The 27,099-nt window shown below is 37.5% G+C and overlaps 1 protein-coding gene across 9 annotated transcripts in view; it reads left to right on the forward strand.

Annotated features, from left to right (window-relative positions):
- The window catches only part of Gtdc1 (glycosyltransferase like domain containing 1), a 382,956-nt gene that overhangs the window by 340,774 nt on the left and 15,083 nt on the right, over positions 1-27,099 (forward strand). For 7 of the 9 annotated variants that reach the window (XM_046426876.2, XM_058573487.1, XM_046426874.2 and 4 more), the window contains 3 exons: positions 11,619-11,728; positions 23,756-23,798; positions 24,637-24,778. In XM_046426876.2, coding sequence (XP_046282832.1) covers positions 11,619-11,728; positions 23,756-23,798; positions 24,637-24,778 — 295 coding nt within the window. The remainder of the gene's footprint in view (positions 1-11,618; positions 11,729-23,755; positions 23,799-24,636; positions 24,779-27,099) is intronic. The other 2 variants (XR_009225165.1, XM_058573489.1) reach the window with 2 other exon arrangements.

Consider the following 27,099-nt stretch of genomic DNA (forward strand, 5'->3'; position numbering starts at 1 on the left):
CTTAGGAAGTGTAAAAGAGAAATCTGGCCAGCGAGAGTTCCAAACTTGGAATTGCCCCCACTGAAGATGTGATGAAGGTGACCCAAGATGGAGGCTCCTGCTTTCAGCGATAGAGTGTTGGGTTGGGTGGGAGGAACCAGGTGATGGTGTTGGATGATGAGTTCAGAGATAAGCTCTGTGGTATGCAGTGTGTGTCTGTTGGCTATCTTCAGAGCCTGTGTGAAGTTCTCAGGTGCAGGCAGGCTACTGCACATAGGGAACTATCTCCACTGCTGCAGAGTCCCAAGATGGCAGCAACCGGGGGAGCGCCATGCTGGTGGATGTGGGTCCACACACTGATAGTGGCAGCCAGAGTTTCTGGATATAGGAAGCTGCTGGGTGTCCTGCGTGGGAGCAGCATCCGTGATTTCTGCTCAGGTGGGTGGCCGAAAGTTCTGCACAGGTTCTGATGCCAATGGTCCCACTCAGTACCTGGCAGTCCTGCATGGGCTAGTAGTTGGGAGACCTGCTGTGACACTGAGGCTGGCAAGGTGGCCGTGTTTCCTGCAAGGGAGCAGGAATATCACTCACAGATAAGCAGTATTCTCACAACTTTGTCCCAGCAACACAGAATGCTGCCTCCCTCTGGCCAGCCATCTTGGATCCTCTCCATTTCTATTTTAACATTCCTTAAATCAGAAACAAGTTTTGGAGTGGGTTTTTTCTCTTCAAATTAAGATTCTTTCCCATATGATTGAAGGCCTTGTCACTTCCAGACTTGACAAAATGTCCACAGCTGAACATGAAAACCTGTTATTAAGAATTGAAATCCATTTTGATGAAAGGCACTAATAATTCCAGACCATGTTTAATTCTACATTTAAAAAAAAAAAAAGATCCTTCATGTCATTCCATAATCCTGTCCTACCATACTTTAAAAAATATAACTGGCTTTATTCAGCCAGGGTGAAACCATCATTCATTCATTCATTTTAAGTCATATTTTGAGGGCCTTTCAACCCATGGAGTCAAAGGTTTCTCTGACGTGTAGGGTTTTCAGACTAATTATGAGAGGACAGCATACAAGTAAATATGAAATAATGTAGAAGGACACATTCATGAAATCATCAGAAGTAAATGAATGTTAGTGCAGGAGTGAGTCAGAGTGAGATGGAATTTCTCAGGGATGACTACAAGTAACAATAAATTTAAAGTAAGGGAAGGAGGTAATAGACAAGGATGGCAGAGAGAAGGGGAGTGTATTCCAGACACAAGAATTGTGGGCAAAAAGCAAGGGCAGAAAATATGAGAGACTAGGAATGATGGAAATGCTTGAATGTTGGATGGGGCAACTTAATTTCAATGTTTTCTGGTTACTTTACATTTTCAGAGAAGGAATAGATAAGGAATATTATGTTGGAGAGAATACCATTAGTACACCCAGGCCCTGGGTTTGATCCCCAGCTCCACCACCCTCCCCCCTCCCAAAAAAAAGAGAGGACGAAAAATATTATAATCACAATATCAAAATAAATTGACATAGGAAAGATTTAGGCTCAGTCATGCTCCCCATGTTTGGGGTGGTAATGGCATACTATAAAAATGGAGATGTGCAAGCATGCCTCAAATTATTTGTAAAAGAATAATTGGCCAGATATTGGTATGACAAGTTTGGGATCAACTTTCTTATATTCAAACATGAGATTCTGGAGTGTTTGGGAGAGTAATGACATGTTGATTCTAGAGAGTTTAATTCTTAGTCCTTTTTGATGGGGTGACAGTTTAGTTTTTAAGGATTACAGATGAGTTATCATTGCAAAAGCCAAGTGATCACCCTTTATATTCCTCTTATATATAAGGAGTAAAATACCTATTTATGGTAGGGGAATAAAATATTAGATTTATAGGGAAGTGATCTAAGTTTAGAGTCAATTCAACTTAATAACTCTTTGACTATGTGTCAGGCATTGGAATAAATGGGGCTACTATAAGTGTATACAAAATCATGATCTTTGCCCTTGTGAAATGTATAACAAAGCAGGAGTGAATAAGACAAACATTGAAAGTAGGTTAGTTCCAAGAGTAAGATGAACATGGTAGAAACGCAGAAAAGGGACCTTGGTAAGTAGATTTGGAATGCCTACATTTGCATAATAGGAGGCAAAGCAGGAATTCTGCAAATGAAAAATTCAAATGTTATAAGGAGAACCAGATGTCCACTTTAGTATAGCTTGAAGCAACAAAAAATTGTGAACAATTTTAAATGTCCAATAGTAGAAGAATTACTTTATATAAAATTTGAACTATTATGTAACCGTTTTAAAAAGGGATATCTATGCAGTCATGTAGACATGTCTATTATGTGTGTAGCAAAAATGCAAAGTGCAGAATGACTGATATTTATCTTATATTCATAAAATAAAGAAGGTATATGTAAAAATAATTTACAAATATGTACATCTGCATGTGCTCGGAAAGCAACCTGGAAGCTTACTTAGTAAACAGCTGATGGGGGTTACATATGAGGGGTGGGATCAAGACACTGGGGACGGGGCCTTGCGGTGCTTACTTCATGTTGTAAGGGCGGTTCTCAGGAAAGTTTGCAAGCAGTTTTGAAAGTATCCCCTATATAGAATCATATTTAAATCCAAAAGAAAACCTAAATGATGCAGTCACCACATTCGGTAAGGAGAAACTTTATTATAGAAAGTGGAAAGACATAGGAATGAGTTGGGGAAGGAAAAAGTTTAGTTCCATAGAGCATCCCAAGTCTGAGAGTAAGTAATTACATACATTGTAATGTTATAAAATTATGTGGGATGGTGGCTGCTGCTTAAATAACATCCCATGGGTGGAGCAGGCCAATTCATCTTAATTAAGATACTTCATGCCCTACCAATTTGGTCTATGGGCTTCCTGATCAGAGTTGCAGAGAAAGAGTACTCACTGGCACGTTAGATAGCTAAATAAAAATGACTGTGTGCAAGATCCAGGGAGAGTGGAACCTGGGGAACCTAAGCTTTTAGCCGCGGGGACATTTTGAAAGAAATAATGTGAGACCTATTGGGCAGAAAGATTTGTCTGATATGGTTTCCTCTGGGTAACCTTCAGGATGGAATGAATGGAAAGATGTAAATGGCGAAAAGGTCACTTAGGTTATGGTTGTGAGACAATATTTGGAAATCAAGCAAGGGTCATTTCTAAGAAAGCAGAGTCTGATTGTTGGTGTCAGGATAAGAGAGAACACACTAAGCATGAGACTTGCTGTAGCATTGCTAGAGCACTTTCATCTAGAAGGAGCAACAAAGTTGTACGGAAGCCCAGGAAGTAGAGAGAGAGAGACATAGCTAATGTTCTATGGTGAAATGATTTGTGAAGTCACCTATAAACTGTAAAATGTTAAAACCTTTCTTGTCAATAATTATTGCCAGGATAAAGAATGTTATGATTTAGATATTAGGTGTCCCCCCTAAAGCTCATGTGTGGGACAATGCAAGCAATTTGAGTGAAATGACTGGGTTATGAGAGCTTTAACCTAATTAGTATGTTAATTCCCTTCTAGGGATTAACTGGTAGGGTGTGCCTGGAGGAGGTGGATCCTTGGAGCCTGCCTTTGGGGTTTATATTTTGTTTGTAGTAAGGAGAAGTATGTCTCTCTCTCTGCTTCTCAGTTCTGTGTCCAGAGCTGCTTTCTTCCACCACACCTTTCCACCACCATGTTCTGCCTCACTGTGGGCCCAGAGCTACCAAGTCAGCCATCGAGGGACTGAGACCTATGAAACCATGAGCCCCAAAATAAACTTTTCTTCCTCTGAAATTGTTCTTGTCAGTTATTTTGATCACAGTAGTGAAAAAGCGGACTAAAACAAAGAGATAATGTGATGATACTGAAAACATAAAAAAAGAATTATGATGTAGGAGTAGGATCACAGGCTTCAGGATAGAAGTTAACTGTAAGAACACAGATCTATCAAAATGAGGCCAGGAACAAGACCCAGAACACTAATAGATATTGGATTTTCAGTGACAGCTATCTCCCCCTTTGCTATTAAAAGGAGAGATGAGAATATGAACATGCAGATGTCATAAAACTCTGATATGTACAAATTAGAATTTTATTTTTCTGTGACTTAATTTTTGCATGATGGCCCATTTCAATTTGGTGATAGAAGTCTCAAGAAGTTCAAGAGTCTCTGTCTTCCATTTTTCTGCTCCCCATTTCTTATCAACCAGGGCACTACTAAAGGATCCTTTGCTTCTCTTTGTTTGCCAGCAGCTCTGTGATCCTTCCATGGCATTCATAGAAACCTTGCTTTCCCTCTTAAGTCAACCATGGCTCAGGAATCTGTCAAAGCCTCCCCAGTAATGCCTGCCCAGTGACATTCACTCTTCTGGGGTCTTGCTTCTCTCCAGGATTCTAACCCACAGCCCCTAGTCCAGGGTCTCGAACTCTCGGGGCTCTGTTCCCCTCTACCCTTCTCCATCAATCCTTGTGTCTTCTATCTAGAGGTGGAGCAGCAACACGGTGTGAAAGGATGCATGTTACACTCACGTGGCATTTGTTTACATGCTAGGACCTATTTGAAGTCCTCACAATTTCTACAAGGATTTTAGCTTCTGTCAACACCCAGACTTCCCCTTTTTGTGATGGAGATTGGGGAGCTTCTCTCCCTGGCCCAAGCCATTCCTGAAGAAATGAACATGAAGCTCCTTCGCATCTTGAATTTTTATTAAAATTTCTAGGAAGAGTTATTGTTAAAAAGATTAAAAATACCAAACCTGGCAAGGATGTAAAGAAAAAGGAAATCTTGCACCCTGTTGGTGGGTATGTCAATTAGTACAACCATTATGGAAGACAGTACAGAGATTGTTCAAAACAATTAAAAATAGAATTTCCATATGACCCAGCAATTCCACTACTGGGTACATATCCAAAGGAAATGAAATCAATATTTCAAATATACATCTGCACTCCATGTTTATTCACAGTTGCCAAGATATGGAATCAACCTAAGTATCCATCTGCTGATGAATGGATGAAGAAAATATGGTACACATATACAATGGAATACTATTCAGCGATAAAAATAAGGAAATCTTACCATTTGCATCAATGCAAATGAAACTTGGGATCATTAAATTAAGTGAAAGGATGTGAAAGGATGCATGTTACATAAGAAAGGCAGAGAAAGACAAGTATCATATGATTCACTCATGTGGAATATGAAAAAGTTGATCTCAAAGAAGTCGAGAGTGGGATTGTGATAGTAGAGAAGAAAAGGGGGATTGGGAAAGGTTGATCAAGGGGTCCTACCTTACAGTTAGATATGAGTAAGAAGATCTACTGTGGTATCGTACAGTAGGGTAACTGTGGGTAACAGTTATGTACTGTATATCTCAAAAAATTAGACAAAAGGATTTTGAATGTTTTCACCATGAAAGAAAGATAGATGTTTGTAGAGATAGATGTGTATAGCCTAATTTAAACACAACCCAATGTATACATTTATTGACATATCACCTAATTTCCGATTAATATGTATGACTGGTATGGTTTTATGTATCAGTTAAAAATTAAAATCAAATAAATAGGTAAACAAAATACCATAAATTCAAAACATAGAGAACTATATGAGAGTGTATTGTATACTTTCACGGTGCCAGGCATTTTCTTCATTCTTCAGACTTTTCAAATGTGGGTGTTGTCATCCCACTTTACAAATGAAGGAACTGAAGCTACATGGGGTGATGTAGTATACGTGCTGGTCATACTGAGCATACTGCTAATCAGTGTCTGGGCCACTTCTCTGAACTGTACTTCTCACTCCCTCTGAAACAAAGTCTAAAGGGCAAAATGTAGGATAAACCATATTCAGAGAAAGCCACTGGGAATAGTTTTGGTCCTGGCCACCTACAAGTACACGATGGTAGGAGGGTTTTAAGAACTTTAAAGAATAAAAATATTAAGTAAATAATTTCTATTGGAAAATGTAGAGATAAAGAGAGGTACTAGTAATAGCTGAGGGAAAGAATAAGCAGGAGTAGAAAAAGAAGTTGATAAATTGGTGGCTGAGACAATTGACTGCATTATATTTGAACCAGCATGACATACCACTTGAGCAACAAAAATAGTACATTTGAAAAGAAACTAATCAGACATGTAGAGGTGAATGAAGAGTTTATGTTCCTAAAAAGCATAGTAGAGAAGTCAGTTATCATGATAGCCCATGTAGGATGGTAAATTAAAGCCTTGTATTTTTTAGTATGAGACATGTTACTGAATTTGTAAGTGAAATGGGATTTTTGAAACGAAGCAGTAAAGACAGAGATTAGCAGAGTATCAGAAAAATGAAGTTGGAAACTATAGTGTTGGAGGAATCATAGTTCTATAATGCTTGCCATCTCTCGTCCAATGAGTTTGAACCCTGTGTAATAAGAAACTAAAGAATGTCCATGATTTAATTATCCAGAAATGAATCCATGGGCAAAAGGTAGCAGCTCTCTTTTTCCTCATTATGTACAGGAAGAATAAAATGAAAAATCAGAGACTGTAGAGAAGGAAACATATGGCTTTGTAATGATGTGATTTCAGATGCAGACTCGTCCTACTCTGTGTGACCTTAGATGCAGGAATAGTTATATTTGTATGACCACTTGTTTGAGAAGCTCAAGTGAGATTATGATCAGGTGCTCAGCACGGGATTTGGAACAAAACAGGAACTCTATAAATGTGACTTGTCTTTCCAACACCTTCGTTTACTCAACAGATATTTATAGAGCAGCTAACTTGTTCCACAGATGTTTTGGTCAGGGTAAGCTACGTTATGCTGCAAAAATGAACACATCCCATATCTCATCCCAAATATCAGTTGCTTAAACACAAGTATCATCTCTCACCTTCTTCATCTGTTGCCTGTTTAGGGCAGCTCTCCAATATGGCAATCCAGTCTACTTCACTCTTTTGACCTCATCATCTTAACACAAGACCTCTACAAGATTTTCCACAGTGGAAAAGGAGTATCCAGAACTGCTATTGGATGTTTTCAGTTGACAGTGATGCATGTCAATCAACTAGCAATCCATTAGTCACAACTAGTTCTTTAGCTGGGTCCCACTATAAGGGGGTGAATATAGAGTCTTCTGTGTGCCCAAATACAAAGAACTAGATTTTGATGAGCAAAAGTCATCTGGGTGACTACTCAACTGGGCACTGGGTGCTTAATGGTTAACAAAACAGGTATGTTTTATCCTTCCTCCATGGAGCTCTCAACACAGAGAGCATGCTCCTGGGAACGCTAATATCTGTGAAGAGCCAGGTTTCTTCCCAAGCCAGGCAAGGAACTAGATCAAAGAGATTGCATTCATATGTATAAAGTTATGTGGGAAAATAGGAAAGGATAACAGTTTAGGATAAGTGACAAGTATGGAGAACTTAGAAATCCTCAATAAATATTTACTGAACGAATGTTAAGTGAGGAATAAGAAGAAATTTAGCTCTTAGAAACGAAATGGGAAAGGCAACAGAGAGAGACAGATATAGGAAGAAAAAACACATGGAAACAGTTTATGCTTTTCAAATGTTCTGAATAATATTTGGGAATAAAAGCTGTTCTTGCTGTATCTGCTGCTTCCAGTAAGCCTGAAATATTTCTGTGCTGGTCTCTTCTGCCATGATGGGGGTGCTGAGCAAAGAATTCCCAGCCAGACTGTTTCATTCTTACCTAGTCAAGAGTTTGGAGATTGTTGGGAAGCTTGGACCCTGACCCATCTGCTTGAATGTTCTGTGATAAGTCAAGTTTGCTAGATTGGCAGTTGTCAAATATGGAGGGGTCAAAGGAACAGAGAGATGATGCTACTGTGAATACTGAAAATGTAATAGAGTTAAGCAAAAAGCCTATGAATACAATCTAATAGTATGATATTAGAGAGGGAAGATTTCTTTAAAACCTCGAAAGTGATTAAAGTAAGAAATGTTTATTAAAGAAAAAAATGGAAAAAAAGAAATATTTATAACAATTCCTAGAGATAAACCCTTTTAACATTTTGGCCTACTTAATCCCAAACTTCTCTAGGCATATTTAACAAAGGCAGATCATATAGTACATGCTACTTTGCCATCTCTCTTAGTTGAAAGTGTTTTTGAATATTTTTCCATGTCAAAAAAGATACTTCTGGCCAGGCACAGTGGTACACACCTGTAATCCCAGTGGCTCAGGAGGCTGAGGCAAGAGGATTTCGAGTTCAAAGCCAGCCTCAGCAAGCAATTTAGCAAGGCCCTAAGCAACTCAACAAGATCCTGTCTCTAAATAAAGTATAAAAAAAGGGTTGGGGATGTGGCTCAGTGGTTAAACACTGAGTTCAATCCTCGGTACCAAATACATACTTCTGCAGCATTTTTTGCAATAATATTTTTAATGACTGCATGGTATTTGTATCATGTATGTATGTGTGTCTCTCTCCTTGGTTCTGTGTGTGTGTGTATACTTACCCCATTAGATTGTGTAGAGATAGTTGCTATTATTAACAATGCTATTATGAACACTCTACCTGAATTTCTATTCATATCTTTGCTTTATAGGCTAACTTTTCTAAATGGTAATTATTGTGGCAATAGTTATGCACACTTTAAGGCTCATAATGTACATTGCCAAATTGTCCTCTAAAAGATAGTTTCAAATTACATTCCTACCAGGAGTGGATAAGAACAGAAGTGTTTAGGAGCCCATAAATCTACAAGTGGGGTTCTAGAGATTTAGGTGTGTTATTAAATGTATATTTAATCTTAACAGCTATTAGCAGAAAAGGGCACTCAATATTATCTTTAAAGCCTGTCTTATTTAATGCTTTCACTAAAATTATATGTATGAGAATCTCACATTAGATTTCTTAGAAAGGGACTTAGGACAGATTCACATATTCTGCTCAATGGACTTCTTAATATCATGGGCACTGGGGTAAGATCTATGGATGTTCCACTAGATATCTAGAATGAGTAGCCTGCTGGACAAAATACATTGAGTTCTGTCACTGAGTATCATCCATGCTGTGGCTAATGTTTGTGCACATCTTTAATGATTGAATATTAAGCAATTTCCCACTTCTAAAAAAAAAAGCCAAGAAATTTTCAACTAAATTGACTATGTTAAACTTGAAAAGATACAAATAAAATAATGAAGTGTGTGCTTATAATATGCCATCTACTAATTTGATATAAATAAACTTTGAAACACATATTATGGTTTTTAGAACTATTGCCCTTGTATTTCAGGAAGTAGTTTTGGTCCGACTCCCCTCCCATGCATTCTTGACATCAGAGTGGTGGTGCTACCTTTTCAGACAACTGGCTTGTTTCCACCACCTGTCATTTGGAATTCAGTCTAAGTGGTTTGGGTACAGGACCTTGTGAAACCGTCTGATGCCATCACTAGAAATCTTTTCCCAGCTATAAAAACTTGTTTACTGCTCATGATCTCTAGTAACCACTTACTCTGTTGCTTTTTTTAGTGATCTTTAAAATACTTGTTTTCCACATGATCCAGAGCTTAGAATTGTTAGGTCATATCTCCCAAAATAATTACTATCTATCTCAATATTAAATTTCTTTACTTCCACTTACCAGTCCTATCAATTGCAAGACAGTTAAAACCATTCTAAACTCATGAGTTGATGATGTTTCAATCTAATGCATATTCCCCAAACAGTACTCTGTTCAAACAAAGTAATGGAGAGTGTGTGATATTATGAGAGACTTTATAAGGACTTTAGAATAAAATGCCTCTTTTTCTGAGGGATAATTTGGAGGAAGAAAAGGCTCTCACCTTATATTCAGCCATATATTATGGTTTAAACAAAAGGGGATTCACACAAATCTCTTTTGTGTTCTTATGCAAAGTGACTATTGAATATGAAAGCTTTGGGCCATTTGTAAGAAATAATAAAGAATACAGATGGATTGTAATGCATTTATCTTGTAAAGAAACATTGAAAATGGAGGACCATAAAGCCTGCTTCTTTGAAAATACTTACATTGGAATCTTAAGAACTACAGCCTCCACCGGTTAAACCTCCTCCCAACCCCAGACTGCATCTACTTTTTTTGTTAATACACACACACAAAGACACACCACAGTAGGAAATATTTATAATATTTTGATGGTCTCTTGGGGATCCCTAGCCAAAATTTTTAGAACGCAAAATGAAAAATTTAGATAACTGAGTGGCTAGATTTCCCTACAGTGTTACTCCGTCTTTCAGATACATTATGCTATATTGTTTCCGTTCTTTCATCTAAGTATTTCCAAGAGAATCAGACTAGAAGAACATTTTACAGAGAAGGTGGCAGCTATTTGATTGATATAGTCGAAGATAGCATATGGTGTATTCTTTCCTCTCAAACTGTTCTGAGTCTTTGTTCTTGCCCATAGCAGTAGTATATATGAGAACTATCCAAAAACTTCCCAATGGTACATGTATGTAATGCACATCATCTTAAAAAGCAATGAACATTTTGCCATTGCATTCTTTATTATTTGAAGTAAATCAAACTGAGAGACATAGAGCTTAAAATAAATCGTTAAAGAACTCGAATTCTATAAGATCTTAAAATTTTGTAAGATTATAAATGCCATTTTAAAATGTTAATTAGAAGTGCATTTGTTTTAATTCATGATACTGAAAATATTGACTGAATTGTGAATTAACACATTTAGGGGTACAGATGTCATTTTTCGTGAGATTTCCTGAATGATGTAATTTTCATATTTCATATAGCAGTTTGATCAATTTACAGATTTATTTTACATAATTAGTTGGTAAATGAGAAATTCAATTGCTGATATATAACTATTTTTCTGTAATATAAAAAGAAGTTAAAATTCTGAATTATAAATAAAAAACAAATATTTTGAAGACATCTGGTCTACATCTGTCCAAAATAAGATAATTTAAAACAGTGTAATTAAATGCAAGAAATACAGAAATATTCACACCTTAGAATGTTAAAAAAAAAAACCTCCATTTTAATGTGATTTTTTTTCCAACTGGAGTTTTTTTATTATTATTATTTCAGTGTACTTTCACTTCTCATTCTGTCTTTAGAAAGAAAACTAAAAAACTAAAAATAATCTGTGTTTTTCAAAGTTTCTATTAAATGGAGGTATTATTTTTATTAGTACTCTTTTATATGTTGATTAGCTTTAATTCCTAATGTAATATTCAGCAGACAGTCTCAGACCTGTCCCCTTTTGCTGTATTTATGACTCTTCATTCAGTTATTTAAATTGTGAGATGACTAAAGGAGTATGTAAGCTCACCCTAAATTGTGTGTTCCTTGTGGGCACAAAGGGGCTCAGGAAGTGTGGGAGGAAGGTATTCAGACCTGTGGAAATGAAAAGCACTTCTGATACATCCTCATGATCCAGAAAGAATCATCCTTTGAAGATTGGTCTTTCCTTTAAAAAAGAAAATCTGTGTTAAATGGAAAATATATCATTTTGGGAGAAAGAAAAATACTATGTACTTTCTGTTGTCTAACCTTAGCCATAGGTTCTGAAAATAATTGGCCCTGTGAGAAGGGCAACCACTTTTCCTAATACATACCATAAGGTAACAAAAGTTATGTTTTGTGTGTTTATTTGCAGGGAGCATGACAAAAATCCAGAGAGTTTTTTTAAGGTATTAATGCATCTAAAGGACTTAGGACTCAATTTCCATATCTCCGTCCTTGGAGAAACCTTTACGGACGTCCCAGGTATCTCTTTTGATTTTTTCTAATGTATTTTTATAGATATCCAAGCTCTACAACTAAGTATTAATTTTCATGTTTTCTTTTGTTAGAATAATCAAGATGAGCACTGTTAACCAAAAGATTATACGATGGCATTAAAGTCTGATTCAATTAAAAAAATACTTAAGTAAGCATTCTTTGATTTAAGTTGAGAACGTGAAGTCATCTCTTTTATCAAATATAGTTTATACAATGCATCTTGATGTAAATAAAATATATTGCTTTAGGCATCTTAACACTTAAGGAAAGCAAGAATTTGTAATTGGATGTGCAGCCTCTCACCCCTGAGGTCACTGGTTTGAATCCCGCTCACATTGGTAATGACTGGAATACATTACCATCTGTTAGGTGGCCTGCGTAAAGCATTTTGGTATCTAACTCATAATGTGGAAAAGACTACAGTCCATATCATGGTTGTTGTTGGTTCATGCCTTTTTTTTTAATTGAACTTGAGAAAGACAAAAGTTGGAAGCAGTTATCAGCAGTTCCTCTCATTCTTAAAGCTACATGGAGCCCTTTCAGATCCATTTCCTTGGCTCTGTGTTCTCATCGGTCATGGATGGGTCAGTAAAGTGGGCATTCTGACACCTCTTCACAAGCACCTGTGTTTGTGTTCTTAAACGTTTGTGTGCTGAGCATTGTTTGAAAGGCTAATATACAAACAACAAAAGTTCACAAATGACCTTATTCAAAAGTGACCCTTGCTATGATGTATTATAACACTTAAACACCATCTAAAGCTTACTCTCACATAGCAGATACTCTGGTTTAATGCTAGAAGCAACCCTAGCCAGGACTCACCAGCCTGATCTCACCTAGCTTACTTCTGCCTTTCAGGTTACAGACACTGACTTCACTTCCTCTAAGGTACCAGCTTCTTTAGACCCCACTTGCCTGTTTACTTCTATTTTATCTTTTTGATTTTAACTCCAAGGCATTTTCTTTCAAAGTGAAGTTTTGTCATGTTCTCTTATCATACTCTATTTTTCCTTCAGGACACTTATCTCAGTTTCAAATTATTTAATGTGTGTCCATTTTTTTTTTAATCTCTCTCCCCTACACACACATATACACGTGCACACTAGAAGGCAGGTTCTGTGAGGACCAGAGACTGTGCATCACCTTACCCCAAAGTCAAGTGCTGGAGGTCAGTGAATAGTTATTAGATTACAAAACAAAGTTAAAATAAGTTAAGCTCCGGCCCTCAAGGAATTTATGATTTTGTTGAACAGGGAACATTCATGCACAAGCACAGAAAACAGAGAGTGAAAAACAAGATAATATAATTACATATGAGTACTGACACATGGAGCTTAGGGTGTTAATTGCCAAACTAGTACGTGAAGAGCCAACACTATTCCAATAGCCAGAAAAGAAGGATTGATTAAGTTCTTCCAAAAGGGGAAACAACATGGGCAGAGCACATGGCAACAAACATTTTAGATATTGTGTTTAAGAGGAAGATTTCAGTGATTAACGCTGTGAAATCATTTCTCTAAGTAGAGCATGTGATGGCATGCTTAAGTCAGTAGCTACCTGTGAACAGTTAGGGTAGAGTCAAGGTAGCGGGTCTTTTTTAATTATTATTATTATCTACACATGACATTACAATGATCTTGGCAAGTCATACATTTGAATAATTGGGGTATAATTTTACATTTTTCTAATTGTACAGATTGCAGAATCACACTGGTCATAGAGTCACCTATATACATACATCAATCATAATGTCTATTCTATTCTGCTGCCCTTCCTATCCCCCTACTCCTCCCCTCCTCTCCCATCATTTCTCTCTATCCAATCTAATGTGACACACTTTTTTTTCTTTTTCTCATCACAACATCATACATGTATTCTGTATAACGATGAGGTTCTCCTTCCATTTTCCGTGCAACTCCCCTTCTCCCTCTTTTTACCTCCCACCTCCCTTCCCTATTTAGTGGTAGTCTTCTTCTCATGCTCTTCCTCCCTATCCCATTTTGAGTCACCCCCCCTCCCTTATATCAGAGAAGACATGTGGCATTTGTTTTTTAGGGATTGGCTAACTTCACTTAGCATAATCTGCTCTAATGCCATCCATTTCCCTGCAAATGTCATGATCTTGTTATTTTTTAGTGCTAAGTAATATTCCATTGTGTATAAATGCCACATTTTTTAATCCATTCATCTATTGAAGGGCATCTAGGTTGGTTCCACATTCTAGCTATTGTGAATTGTGCTATTATAAACATTGACGTGGCTGTGTCCCTGTAGTATGCTCTTTTTAGGTCTTTTGGGTATAGTCCGAGAAGGGGAATAGCTGGATCAAATGGTGGTTCCATTCCCAGCTTTCCAAGGAATCTCCATACTGCTTTCCAAATTGGCTGCACCAATTTGCAGTCCCACCAGCAATGTACAAGTGTACCCTTTTCCCCCGCATCCTTGCCAGCACTTATTGTTGTTTGACTTCATAATGGCTGCCATTCTTATTGGAGTGAGATGGTATCTTAGAGTAGTTTTAATTTGCATTTCTCTGATTGCTAGAGATGGTGAGCATTTTTTCATGTATTTGTTGAGTAGTTCTATATCCTCTTCTGAGAAGTTTCTGTTCAAGTCCTTGGCCCATTTGTTGATTGGGTTATTTGTTTTTTTTTTGTTGTTGTTGGTGTTGTTTAACTTTTTGAGTTCTATGTATACTCTAGAGATTAGAGCTCTATCTGATGTTTGAGGGGTAAAAATTTGTTCCCAGGATGTAGGCTCCCTATTCACCTCACATATTATCTCTCTTGCTGATAAAAAAAAAACTTTTTAGTTTGAATTCATCCCATTTGTTGGTTCTTGGTTTTAACTCTTGTGCTGTAGGTGTCTGCTGTAGGTGGCCTGCCCCCACGTGATGAAGATTAGGGCCAACTTTATCTTCTATTAGACGCACAGTCTGTGGTCTGATTCCTAGCTCTTTGATCCATTTTGAGTTGACTTTTGTGCATGGTGAGAGAAAGGGATTCAATTTCATTTTGTTGCATATAGATTTCCAGTTCTCCCAGCACCATTTGTTGAAGATGCTATCCTTTCTCCATTGCATGCTTTTAGCCCCTTTGTCTAATATAAGGTAGTTGTAATTTTGTGGATTGGTCTCTGTGTCCTCTATTCTGTACCATTGGTCTACCAGCCTGTTTTGGTGCCAGTATCATGCTATTTTTGTTACTATTGCTCTATATTATAGTTTAAAATCTGGAATCGCGATACCACCAATTTTACTCTTCTTACTTAGAATTACTTTAACTATTCTGGGTCTCTTATTTTTCCAGATGAATTTCATGATTGTTTTTCTATTTCTGCAAGGAATGTCATTGGGATTTTGATGGGAATTGCATTGAATCTGTAAAGTGCTTTTGGTAATATGGCCATCTTAATAATATTAATTCTACCAATCCATGAGCAAGGTAAATCCTTCCATCTTCTATGGTCTTCTTCTGTTTCTTTCTTCAGGGTTCTGTAGTTTTCATTGTATAGATCTTTCACCTCTTTTGTTAGATTGATTCCCAGGTATTTTTTTTTTTGAGGATATTGTGAATAGAGTAGTTGTCCTCATTTCCATTTCAGAGAATTTGTCACTGATATACAGGAATGCCTTTGATTTATTGGTATTGATTTTATATCCTGCCACTTTGCTGAATTCATTTACTAGTTCTAGAAGCTTCTTGGTTGAACTTTTTGGGTCTGCTAGGTATAGGATCATGTCATCGGCAAATAGTGCTAATTTAAGTTCTTCTTTTCCTATATTTACGCCTTTAATTTCTTTCATCTGTCTAATTGCTCTGGCTAGTGTTTCAAGAACTATGTTGAATAGAAGTGGTGAGAGAGGGCATCCCTGTCTTGTTCCAGATTTTAAAGGGAATGCCTTCAATTTTTCTCCATTTAGAACGATGCTGGCCTGAGGCTTAGCATATATAGCTTTTACCATGTTGAGGTAATTTCCTGTTATCCCTAATTTTTCTAGTGTTTTGAACATAAAGAGATGCTGTATTTTGTTAAATGCTTTTTCAGCATCAATCGAGATGATCATATGGTTCTTATCTTTAAGTCTATTGATGTGGTGAATTACATTTATTGATTTCCGTATATTGAACCAGCCTTGCATCCCGGGGATGAATCCCACTTGGTCATGGTGCACGAAGATAGTGGGTCTTGATCACTAAAACAGGTTAAGTAAAGGTGAGGAACAGAGAGCCTGCATGGGAACAGAGAAGAAATAAGAAGCAGCCTATAGTTTATGAAGTTCTACCTTCAACTGATACTTACGCAGAATCACAAAGCCTCTGTGATGGAAATCTCAGAGTGACTCTATGAGGTGGTGGCAGAGATTAGAGAGAGAGCTGTAAGAGAGAGTTATTCTCAAGACAAAATACATGTATGAAGATTTGAATTTGGGGCCAACATACTTTATATACAAACAGAGATATGAAAAATTATGGTAGTTATGTGTATTAAGAATTATAATGCAAAAAACAAGATTACATATATAATGGCATAAGTTGGTGTGAACATACTATATGTACACAGATACAAAACAAATGTGCTCTATATGTGTAATAAGAATTGTAATGCAAAAAAATAAATGAAATAAATAATAATTAAAAAAAGAAAACAGGGAAGAATTTGGTACATGGATGGCTACAGAGAAATAAAGAAAAATCAGCTTCTTTGCAAAGTCAGTGAGCTCAGTTTGTTGGAACCCAATTTGGGGTGTCTGTGAAGGGCTGAGGAGAGGCTGGAGGACAGACCTGACAGATACTTCTGAGTCTGTTGAAACCTCAGTAAACTTTAGTCTACAGAGAAGACTAGGTTTTCCCTCCAAGAACCATGTTATCACAGTCTCCGCTCTCACCTACCACACATTGGCATTGAGCTATTTAGAGCTAGATGGAAGTTAAAGTTGGGTGCAGAGCAGTAGGGGTGCAAGTACCTCTCAGTAGTGACAAGTCCAGTCTTGTTCCTCACTTAGGCTTCACTTCAACACACCCAGTGAGCTCTGTGGAAGGGGGATGCCATAGTGAGCAGGACTCAATTTCCCTCTGGGGCTCTGTCTTAGGAGACGTACAGCTAGGATACTGTGGACTGCTGTGGAAGGGACATCATCTTGTCTTTGTACATACTTCCATTACTCCTAGTCTCAGCTGGGGCTCCTTTCTGTCTTAGCCACTGGTTCATCTCTGCAATTTCAAAGATGAATCAATGCACCATGGCCACCAGAGAGCCCGTAGCTTTCCAGGTTGTGCCTGGAGAAGGCCACTTCACTAATCTTGACTCCAAAAATTTCCTAACAAACCATTCTGTGTAACTTCTGCCATTCCCCTCACTCCTCTGGCTTATTTAACAAATTATGTATACTGTATCTTAAGTATTATTCTAAGCTATTTGCAAATATTAACTCTTTAATTCTCCATAATAGCCCTGCTTAGTGTTACTATCTCCATTCTCCTCTACTCAGAGAAACTGAGGCACAGGGAGACCAAGCAAGGTCATACCTTCAAGAATTGCTTGTACCACTGTGCTGTGCTGCTTGTTTGTGTTCCTGTCTTCTGATTTAATTGTCCATCTAACTTTGAACATTATTGTCCCCAGCTGACCATCCATCAGTCCTCATCTCTTATCCTGCCCTTCCACAATCAGGGTTACCTGGGAAGCATATGATTTGTGCTATTGTCTATCCTTGGTGCAGTGTTAGCAAGTCTACTATCTAGATCAGAAAACGAACATCTTCACTGTGTGATACCAGCTGGAAGAATTACTCTTAGCACTGGTAATATTTGTAGGGAAGTAGTTTCCTAATAGATACTTTTTAAATTGCAATTATTATTCTATGAATAGCTACCATTGATTAAAAGCTCACTCCTTACCTGATCCTTTGTCTTTTTATTATATGAAATGTTCAGGATAATCTCAATGAGATAGAAATTGTTATTCCATTTTATAGGTAGACAAACTGAGACTCTGAAAGCTTAAGTCACTGTGATTAACTGCCTCTTAGTGTTCAGTTTTTCTTTTTCACACACAGCCTTAATGAATTAGAGGGCCAAGAAAGGTGGAATTTATGACAATGGCACCATTAATTACTCTTTATCCAACTTCATTCTCCTTCCCTCTCCACAGAGCTTCTTGGGTGGAGGGGTGTGGATAACAATGCTGGGTGGTAGCAAGCTTTACGACCCTTTTTGGTGATGCAAATAATCAGCATTAAATTTCTTTTGAAAATTCTAAGACCATAATATAGCAACTCTGTGGTATCTTCATACTGTCAGTTATTTACAAGTAAAAATTACATTATAAGGTATTGTAATCCTTTTCCTAGAAAGTGTAGCAGAATTAAGATAATCAATTATAATTCTTCATTCTACAATTTACAATTCTTTTTGTGTCATTCCTGCATTTTGCAAAAGAGGAATGAGATCAAGGAGCGTGATTGTTCAGAGCCTCACATTTAGGATGAAATAGTGAATAAAGTAGACAGGTTCTGTGATGCTTGGAACTTGTAGTCCAATGCTTTATTCATAACTTACTAGAACATTTCTTGAAAATGTTAGAACATTTTTAAGCATTTGCAGGTAAATGGATGGAGTTGGAGAAGATAATGCTAAGTTAGCCAATCCCAAAAAAACAAATGGCGAATATTTTCTTTGATATATAAGGTGACTGACTCATACTGGGGTAGGGAGGGAGAGCATGGGAGGAAAATAAGAACTCTAGATAGGGCAGAGGGGTGGGAAGGGAAGGGAGGGGACAGGGGGTTAGCAATGATGGTGGAATGTGATGGACATCATTATCCAAAGTAATGTATAAAGACATGAATTGGTGTGAACATACTTTATATACAAACAGAGATATGAAAAATAGTGCTCTGTGTGTAATAAGAATTATAATGCATTCCGCTGTCATGTATTTAAAAAATAAAATCAATTTTTAAAATGAATGTAAAATATGAGACATATATACAGACACATATGTTCTCTAACCCCAGTTATGAGTTTTCCTTAATGAAAAGGCATCAGAAACAAGGGGAGCCATATCCAAATGGGCTAGCAGTCCGGAACATAGGATAGGTGTGCTCTACACAGTAGGTCTCAATAAATATTTGTTGAATAAAAAAAAAGAACTAACATTACCTGAGCATTGATGTGATGAGCACCATTCTAAACCTTTCCTGCTTTGTTTACTCTTCACAATATCCTTATAAACTGGACACTGTTGGAATTGCCATTTTACAGCTGAGTAAAGTAAAGCACAGAGGCAGTTTTGCCTGAAACCACCCACCCAGTCATTTTGGAAGCCACAGTTCAAACCTTGTTTGCTCCAAGGCCAATGGTCAACTGTACACCAATGGAAATTTACAGAAACATCCCCAGTTTATAGGTAAGAAAGCAAGAGGTGATAGTAGGAAATTCCTGGTAAATCATGTGAATCATTTCCATTTTCTCTAATAATCCTTTTGCAAATGGAAAGCTAAAAGAAAACCAAACACTTTAAATCTGTTTCCCAAATATCTCCCTGCTCCCTCAGATATTAGAATGAATTCCTCCTTTCTTTTTAGTCTTTATCATGAGAAAAATATCAAAATCAATATGAAGTGGGAAACTATCCCCAAATAATACTTGTCATATATTTAGTGATCGGTAAATATTATTTGAATATTTGAATGAAGGAGTCTGTCATAATAGAATAGTAAAATTTGGATACTTTATCAGACATGTAGGAACTTACATTCAAACAATTTCCAGGGGCTGGGGTTGTGGTTCAGTGGTAGAGTGCTCGCCTAGCATGTGTGAGACACTGGGTTCAAACCTCAGCACCACATTAAAAATGAAATATATATTATGTAAAAAAAAAAATTTCCAAATCCTAAACAGTTAATGTATAAAAATAGAGACTTTTTCAGAATAAAACCCTAAGACTAAGAAAGTTCTAGGTGACTTTATATATTATATTTTCTGTTTTTAATATAAGTGATTTTGATTTAATATAAATCCTTTTTTTTTCTTGTTCTCATCTTTCAGCTCTTCAATCAGCCTGAATAAGCAAGGCTATGCTAAAGTAACAGAGATATCTCAGGGGCTTCAAACACATAGACTTATTTCTTGCTCACGCTATATATTTATAACAGATGAGCAGGACTATTCTGCTCATTATGGTCACTTAGGGCCCCAAACTGATGGAAAGACTCAGCAACCACCAACTGGTTACCAGAAGGAAAAGAAACTTGGGAACTTGTCTTGTCAAGTGGTGAAGTATTCTGTCTTAGAAATAGTGCCCAGTTCCACTCAGTTCATCAGTCAGCACTTCTACCAGGCACTGCCTAGTCAAAAGGAGGGCCAGGAGACACAGTCCTCCTCTGTGCCAAGAATGGAGAACAGATTTGATGACCTGCCTTATTGGCCACCAAGTTCATTTTGTATACATCATGGTCTGAGTGTTCTCAGAAAGAAAACCAAGCCTCCCCAGGATTTCTCTCTTAAATCTGAGTGAGACAATCCCAGCTGAATAAGAGCTTTACAAATGTTGAGAGTATTGCCTGCAATCTTCTTGCTGGGAACAACCCAGCTGGTTCTGAAGACACATCTAGCGATTGTGTCCTGCCAGGCAGACAACATGAAATGAAAATGGTCTCTGAAATGGAGTTAATTGTCACTTATAGATGAATTGGCATTTTGAAAAGTTCATCGTGTTTGTCAACCAGAAGTGGCACCCCTCTTCCCGTTGGGTATATTTGGCAATATCCAGAGACATGTTTGGTTTCACAATTGTTGTGCTCCTGACATCTCGTAGGTAGATAGAAATGTTGCTGAACCTCTGACAAAGCACAGGAAAGCCTCCACAGCAAAGACATGTCCAACCTAAAATTTTAGTAGTGTCAGGATTGAGAAACTGGAATGGAAGTCAACAAATGAGGTTGGGAGCTGAGTCCTGTAACTTTCTTGGTTAACCTTAGTTAATCCATCTGTGCAGTGAAAAGCCTAGGAGGAAATGGGAAAGGGAAATAATAATAAAATCTATCCACTTTAGTGAGTTACAATGAGGATTTCAGCATTAGACAATTTGGAGGAAAGTGCTTTCTAAACTACTGTGCAGATTGTATTATAAGACTCATAGACTTCCCTTTGGAGTTTGTAAGTAGAGTGAGTTTTTAATGCATTTGGATTCAAAGAAGACATTAGTGATGTTGTACCTTAAAACTTCACTTTATTTTTATTCAGAAAATTGAAAGGTCATTCTGCTACATAAACCATCTGTGTCTGGCTCCATGTTACAAATGATCCAAAAAGCCTAGAAGCTCCTCAATGCAAATATTTGAGTTTTGGCCAGTTCTCACGACAAGGTCAGATTGTTAGCCCTTGAGATGATTAAAAAAAAAAAAAAGCAAATGCTTAAGATATCAAATCACTGGAATGTGTTTGTATACTTAATAATTTCCCACAAATGGTAATTCTAAACAAAGTATTCTTTTCTGTGAACAGTCAAAGTCCCACATAAGGAATCTTCTTTTCATATTGCAGACGTGGTAGGAGAAAGGAGTTTTAGCTGTAGACATTAAGGCAGCCAGAAAGGTTGCAAAGAAAAATCCTGAACTATGATTTTGGCAGACAGAAGTTCTTCTGGTTCACCTTTAATTTAAGGTTAAGAACAGTATGTGGAAAGCTTCTGGTTAGTATCTGGCATGACAATGATGATTACTGTGATCTTGGCATATCCCCGATTCTTAGCCCTGGAGTCAAATGTTGGGTAATTATATAGTGTTTCCCTCCACTCCCACCTCCTCCTTCACTTAGCTCCCCGCTACTATCTTATTTTCAGCTGCATGGCCACACAAAGGGGGAAATTCTAGGGAGGTTCTAAGGATACAAATAACTTACATCACAGTAATTTCTTCTTCTTTTTTTTTTTTTTTTTTTGGTACCAGGGATTGAACTCAGGGGCACTTGACCACTGAGCCACATCCCCAGCCCTCTTCTGTATTTTATTTAGAGACAGGGTCTCAATGAGTTGCTTAGTACCTCGCTTTTGCTCGCTTTTGCTGAGGCTGGCTTTGAACTCAGCCTCCTGCCTCAGCCTCCCGAGCCGCTGGGATTACAGGCGTGTGCCACCACAACCAACAATCACATTAATTTAAAAGGTTTAAAATTTTACAACAAGAGGCTGAGCGTGGTGGCACATGCCTATAAACCCAGGAACTTGGGAGGCTGAGGCAGGAAGATCACAAGTAGCTATACCCTATCTTAAAATTTAACTACAAGGGAGCCCAGCCGGAAAAAAAAAAAAAAAAACTATTAATAAATTGATTAATATTGAATTATAAGATTATATGTAAGAGAAAGTAAGTGTCCTAGTGAGATTGAATAAATTCATTCTCTCCAGTCCATACTATTCCTAAAACTTATTCTCTTTCCTTGTAATTAAAAAAATTATTAATATTTGTTACACTAACACAATATTCAGTGAGTTCCTCTTATGGTCTAGCATCATGGAAAGTATTATGAAAGCCAAGAGAAGAAAACATAGTTCCTCCCCTCTAGAATCTTACAGTCTGGGAAGGAAAAATGTTTATACATTAACGTTTTATTAGGATATATCCTTGTTTATATTTTAAGATTTTTAATTAGAATATTATTTGAAGGCATTATCTTATAATGTTTATGAACAGCTCTGACTGCAATAGAGTGGTTTAGCTAATCAAACAAGTCTTGATGTCTCCAATGTATAGCTGAGGAAAATGAATTATATTGGCTCCTTGGTAGAAGCACAGATGTGAGTTAGATTCTCAGTACATAGAGTCACCCTCATATGATTCCTCAAAATAAGCCTGTAGTCACTTTCCCAAGAATATTATTGCATAGGTCAGTTTCCCAGGAATCTGAAATTAAAACTGAAGTCTTCTCTTCCCCAGGCTTTTGCTAAATGAAGAAAACAACAAAACATGATGGGAAAAAGTCAGGAAGACTAAGTGAAGGTAGACAGGAAAGAATAGATGCTAAAGTAGACATGCTGGTCCCTCTTAAGGGAAATAATAAATTTAACAAGATTCCAATGAGAGTGCCACAGTATTACTTCTATATCTTCACAAAGTGGCTCTGAAAAGAATTTTAAAACTAATGGCCAAATATCAAAGAAATCACTTCCCAAGGAATCATGATGGAAAACATGCCCTACCAGATTAAGGACATGTATGAGGTGACCACTTTTAAGAGTGCTTACAGATTCAGAAACATGAAAGTAGAAAAATGGAAAGAAATAGATGACTCAGAAACAAAACCAACTTATATAAATTTAATATCTGACAAACTTATGAGGACAAATTTAAGACTATGCTTATCCCAGGTCTAAAATCTGACTTTGCCCCCTTAGTGAAATACAATATTGAATAAAATTAATAATTTCCATGTAATAAAAGACAAATTATATATGTGATCTATCATATGTAAATAGATAAGAATACATTCTTTGTTTCTTATTTTAATAGATGAACATATAAGAAATGAAGCATATGTTATAAATATATAAGTAATAGCATCAAGACTTATTATTATAAGTGGTAATTTACTTAACTCTTACTCTGGGTCAAGCCAAGGCTAGGCTTTTATTCTCATATCTCATTTATCATCACAAGAGTCCCCTCAAGAGGTGTAATTATTCTCCCCTATGAGCAGATAAGAACACTAAGGCTTAAGTGAAATGACTTTCCCAAGGTCACACAGCTAGTCAACAGTAGATGTGATGATATCAGAAAAAAAGAAATGCTTAATCAGGAAAAAGATCTTTAATTTTACCAGTAAGTAAATTAATGTAATTGCCAAGAATTTATGAGAATAGTTACATTCACCAAAGCAACAGAAGTAGAAGTGAATCAATCACAGCTTGGAGGAGCCAACTTGTGAGGCAACATGTACATGTAAGAAGAAGGCAATATAAATCATTTTTCCTGAGCCATAGAAGTTAACATTTTCTATGTCTCTGTAATTTCAGGTCAGAGAATGTATCCTATGGAAATCAGTCTAAGAAAGAACAGGTGACAAAAGTTGTTCTTGCCTCATTCCCTTCTCTGCTGTTCCCTATCAACTGGTCACTAAGATTCTATTCATTCTGGGTCCCATGTCTCACTCTGTTTCTGTTGCTCCAGTTCCTGCCCTTATTTTCTGGGACCTTATCTCCTACAAAGGCTTCAGATTGGTCTTTCAACCTGTGGACACTTTTATATTCAATTTACGCACCTACAGTTTTCACTATTCTTTCTAAGACCATCCAAGAAGAGACTCAAAATACTCTAGCAAGAATAAGTATCTGTCTCAGATTTTCTGTAGCAAGAGAGGTTTATCTAAATCCAATCCCAGCTTAGTCCCTCGTGAATTCCAGTTCGGTCATTGTCTGAGTACATCTGTGCACTTACCTACCTCCTTGTCTTATGTTACTCATTGCTTAATTCTTCTCCCCCTTCCCAAAAAGGCACACTCATACCCTTTTCCTACCTGGAAAAAATCCCAACCCCAGTGTTGCCTTTTGTAGTAGTCCTTCCTCTTCCCATCCCTCCATATTGCTTCCTAGCACTTTTATTCATCCCACATTTGCAAAGCACGTTTCACACGGCACTGTGGTCACTTGTCAGTTGGCTGCCATAATGTGGTGATGGTGGCAATGACCAGAAGATGCTTTGTAAGTGAGGATTGCAGCAACTCAAACAGTGAGAAAACAAGAGAAATCAGCAGCACTCCTAGTTGCAGGGCCGAGCTACTCTGGCCCTGATCTCACTGATACCCTGACCAGGGTAAGGTTCCCACCCAGTGCCTGGGCTGCTCGATTTCCTTTTTCAGGAAAGGTTTGTTAACTCTGCCTCTGCCCTTCCCTCCCAGATGCTCAGGAGATTCCCCGGTGCAACCAACTGGTAGCAACACACTCTCATGCCTCAGCATGTCCTGTGAGAATCTGTCTTTTTTCCTGTGGTCACTCCCAGGCGTGCCATCCCCTGGCTTATTGTCTACTCCTGCAGCTTTTGTAAGTGGAATATTTATCTTTTCTACTGAAACGAGAAGATTCAGTGCAACTCTCAAGGCAAGATCATTTTTCCATCCTACCAGGGGGAAGACCATGAAGATAATATGTTCCGGAATACAACTCCCAAAACATCTCTCAAGAAATTGTTCTCAAAAGTTATAACTGTGAAAACATTACTGAAGGGGGAAAAAAATGCTCTTTCATTTTCATAAGCTGTCCTCAAAGTTTATGAGAAATGTGCAGTTGGAAGAGACACACAGTGAAATCAATTGATTAATGGAAAATATCATGACATTAATAGAAAAATTAGAAATAGGAGACAGACTCTTAATTTTTTATTGATTTTTTATTGGCCCATTGTAATTATACAATAGGATTCATTATGCCATACTCATATATGCATATAACAATTTGATCAATCTCCTTCCCTAGTACCTTCCCTTTTCCTCCCTGTCTCCCTCCCTAGATCCTCTTGCTCCACTCTTCTTACCTCTACTTTTATTGTTATTTTAATGACATATATATATATGTGTGTGTGTGTGTGTGTGTGTGTGTGTGTGTACACACATATGTTTTATGGTGGCATATTCATACATGGACATAGCAGTGTTTGGTTGATTTCATTCCTCAGTATTTCCCACACCTTCTTCTCCTCCTACCCTCTTGATCCCCTCCATCTACTTTATTGGTCTCCCTTCTATAGTCATGAAGACTCTAATTTTCAAAGCCTGTAAGTATGACTTAGATATATAATGATATATAGGAGAGAGAATAGCTTCTATAGATAGGAGATCTTAGAATGTAGCTGCTATATAGTGCTTCATTATTTTACTTTCTGAGCTCCTGTAGTTGTATATGATTATGATTTGGATAGTGGTGTGTTCAAAATAATATTTTGCCCACTATGGGACTGTGGTGGTAAGCCCTCCCTGCTTTAACATTCCTGTTTCTTACGGTGCCTATCAGAACAGGAGTCTGACAGAAAGCAACACAGCAGGGATCCAACTAGTGAGCTTTTCCAGCTACATCTCCCTTTGCCTAAATTGTTTCATTTGTAAAATGGAAACCATCACACATATTTGCTGCAATGGAATGAACACTGCCCAGGAATTTATAAGGCTTGAGGTCTAGTTCCAGCTTTGCCACTGATTAGCCATGTCACCTCTTTCAGCCTTACTCCACTCATCCAAAAGAATTTAAAACTAGAAGGAGCTTTGGACATAAGGTTTCTCAACATTTAAAATGGGCTTCATATCCCCACCTCAAAGGGGATTTCTTAGTGACACTTTCTGAAATTTTCACTATGAAAACAATGTCATAATTGTGCTTTCTCAAAATAACATCTTATTCTTTTCCATTTTGATATGAGTCTTCCCTCCCAGTTAAACCTGCACGCTCAGGTAGTTGAGACCCATTGATCTAGACCAGTCACAATTATTCTGGTCACCCTACTACATGTTTTTTTAAAATATTTTTAGTTATAGATTGACATGATACCTTTATTTTACTCATTTATTTTTATGTAGTGCTGAGGCTTAAACCCAGAGCCCCACACATACTAGGCAAGTGCTCTACCACTGCTACAGCCCCAACCCTGCTATGTGTTTTTGATCCTGTCATTGCCTCTCATTCTTTCCTTACCTCTGGCTACGCCTAGCTGTCCTTTTCTTTTTTGATTGAATCCATCTTTACTTATCTCATTACTTTATAGAACTGACTAGTATTGCTTCCTGCCCATCCTGTTGGACTTTGCTGATTTAAACTTTTTAAAGTTGACCTCTATGTATCTCACCTCCTCATCTACCATCCTTGCTAGATTAAGTCAATTTCTTGGTCTGTCCTTCCCAGTGAGGCTTCAACTGCATCACTCCTTCTCCCTTATCTGCAGGAAATACGTTCCAAGACTCCCAATAGATTCTTGCAGCTGTGGATAATACCAAAATACTTATTTTACTATATTTTATCCTATACATACAGACTAAAGCAATGTTTTCTCCATCTTAACCAAGCACTTATCACATGCTGTAGCCATAACTTATAGTTTGATGTTTGACAGCAAAACTAGTATTCTAGTCACCTATTTTGCTTCCTTGACCAAAAGGCCTGACGAGGACCAGTTTAAAGGGTGAATACTTTATTGGAGGCTCATAGTTTTGGAGGTCTGAGTTCATATATGGCTGACCCCATTGCTCTAGGCCCAAGATGAGGCAGAACATCAAGCAGAAAGATGGGGAGGAGGAAAGCAACTCCAAACATGCCAATCAGGAAGCAGAGAACTCTACTCACCACGGACACAATATATACCCCAGAGGCACGTCTCT

The sequence above is a fragment of the Marmota monax genome, unplaced genomic scaffold (assembly GCF_021218885.2).
Source record: "Marmota monax isolate L192 unplaced genomic scaffold, Marmota_monax_Labrador192_F-V1.1 WCK01_AAM20220418_F8-fsc00048, whole genome shotgun sequence".
NCBI classification, from domain to species: domain Eukaryota; kingdom Metazoa; phylum Chordata; class Mammalia; order Rodentia; family Sciuridae; genus Marmota; species Marmota monax.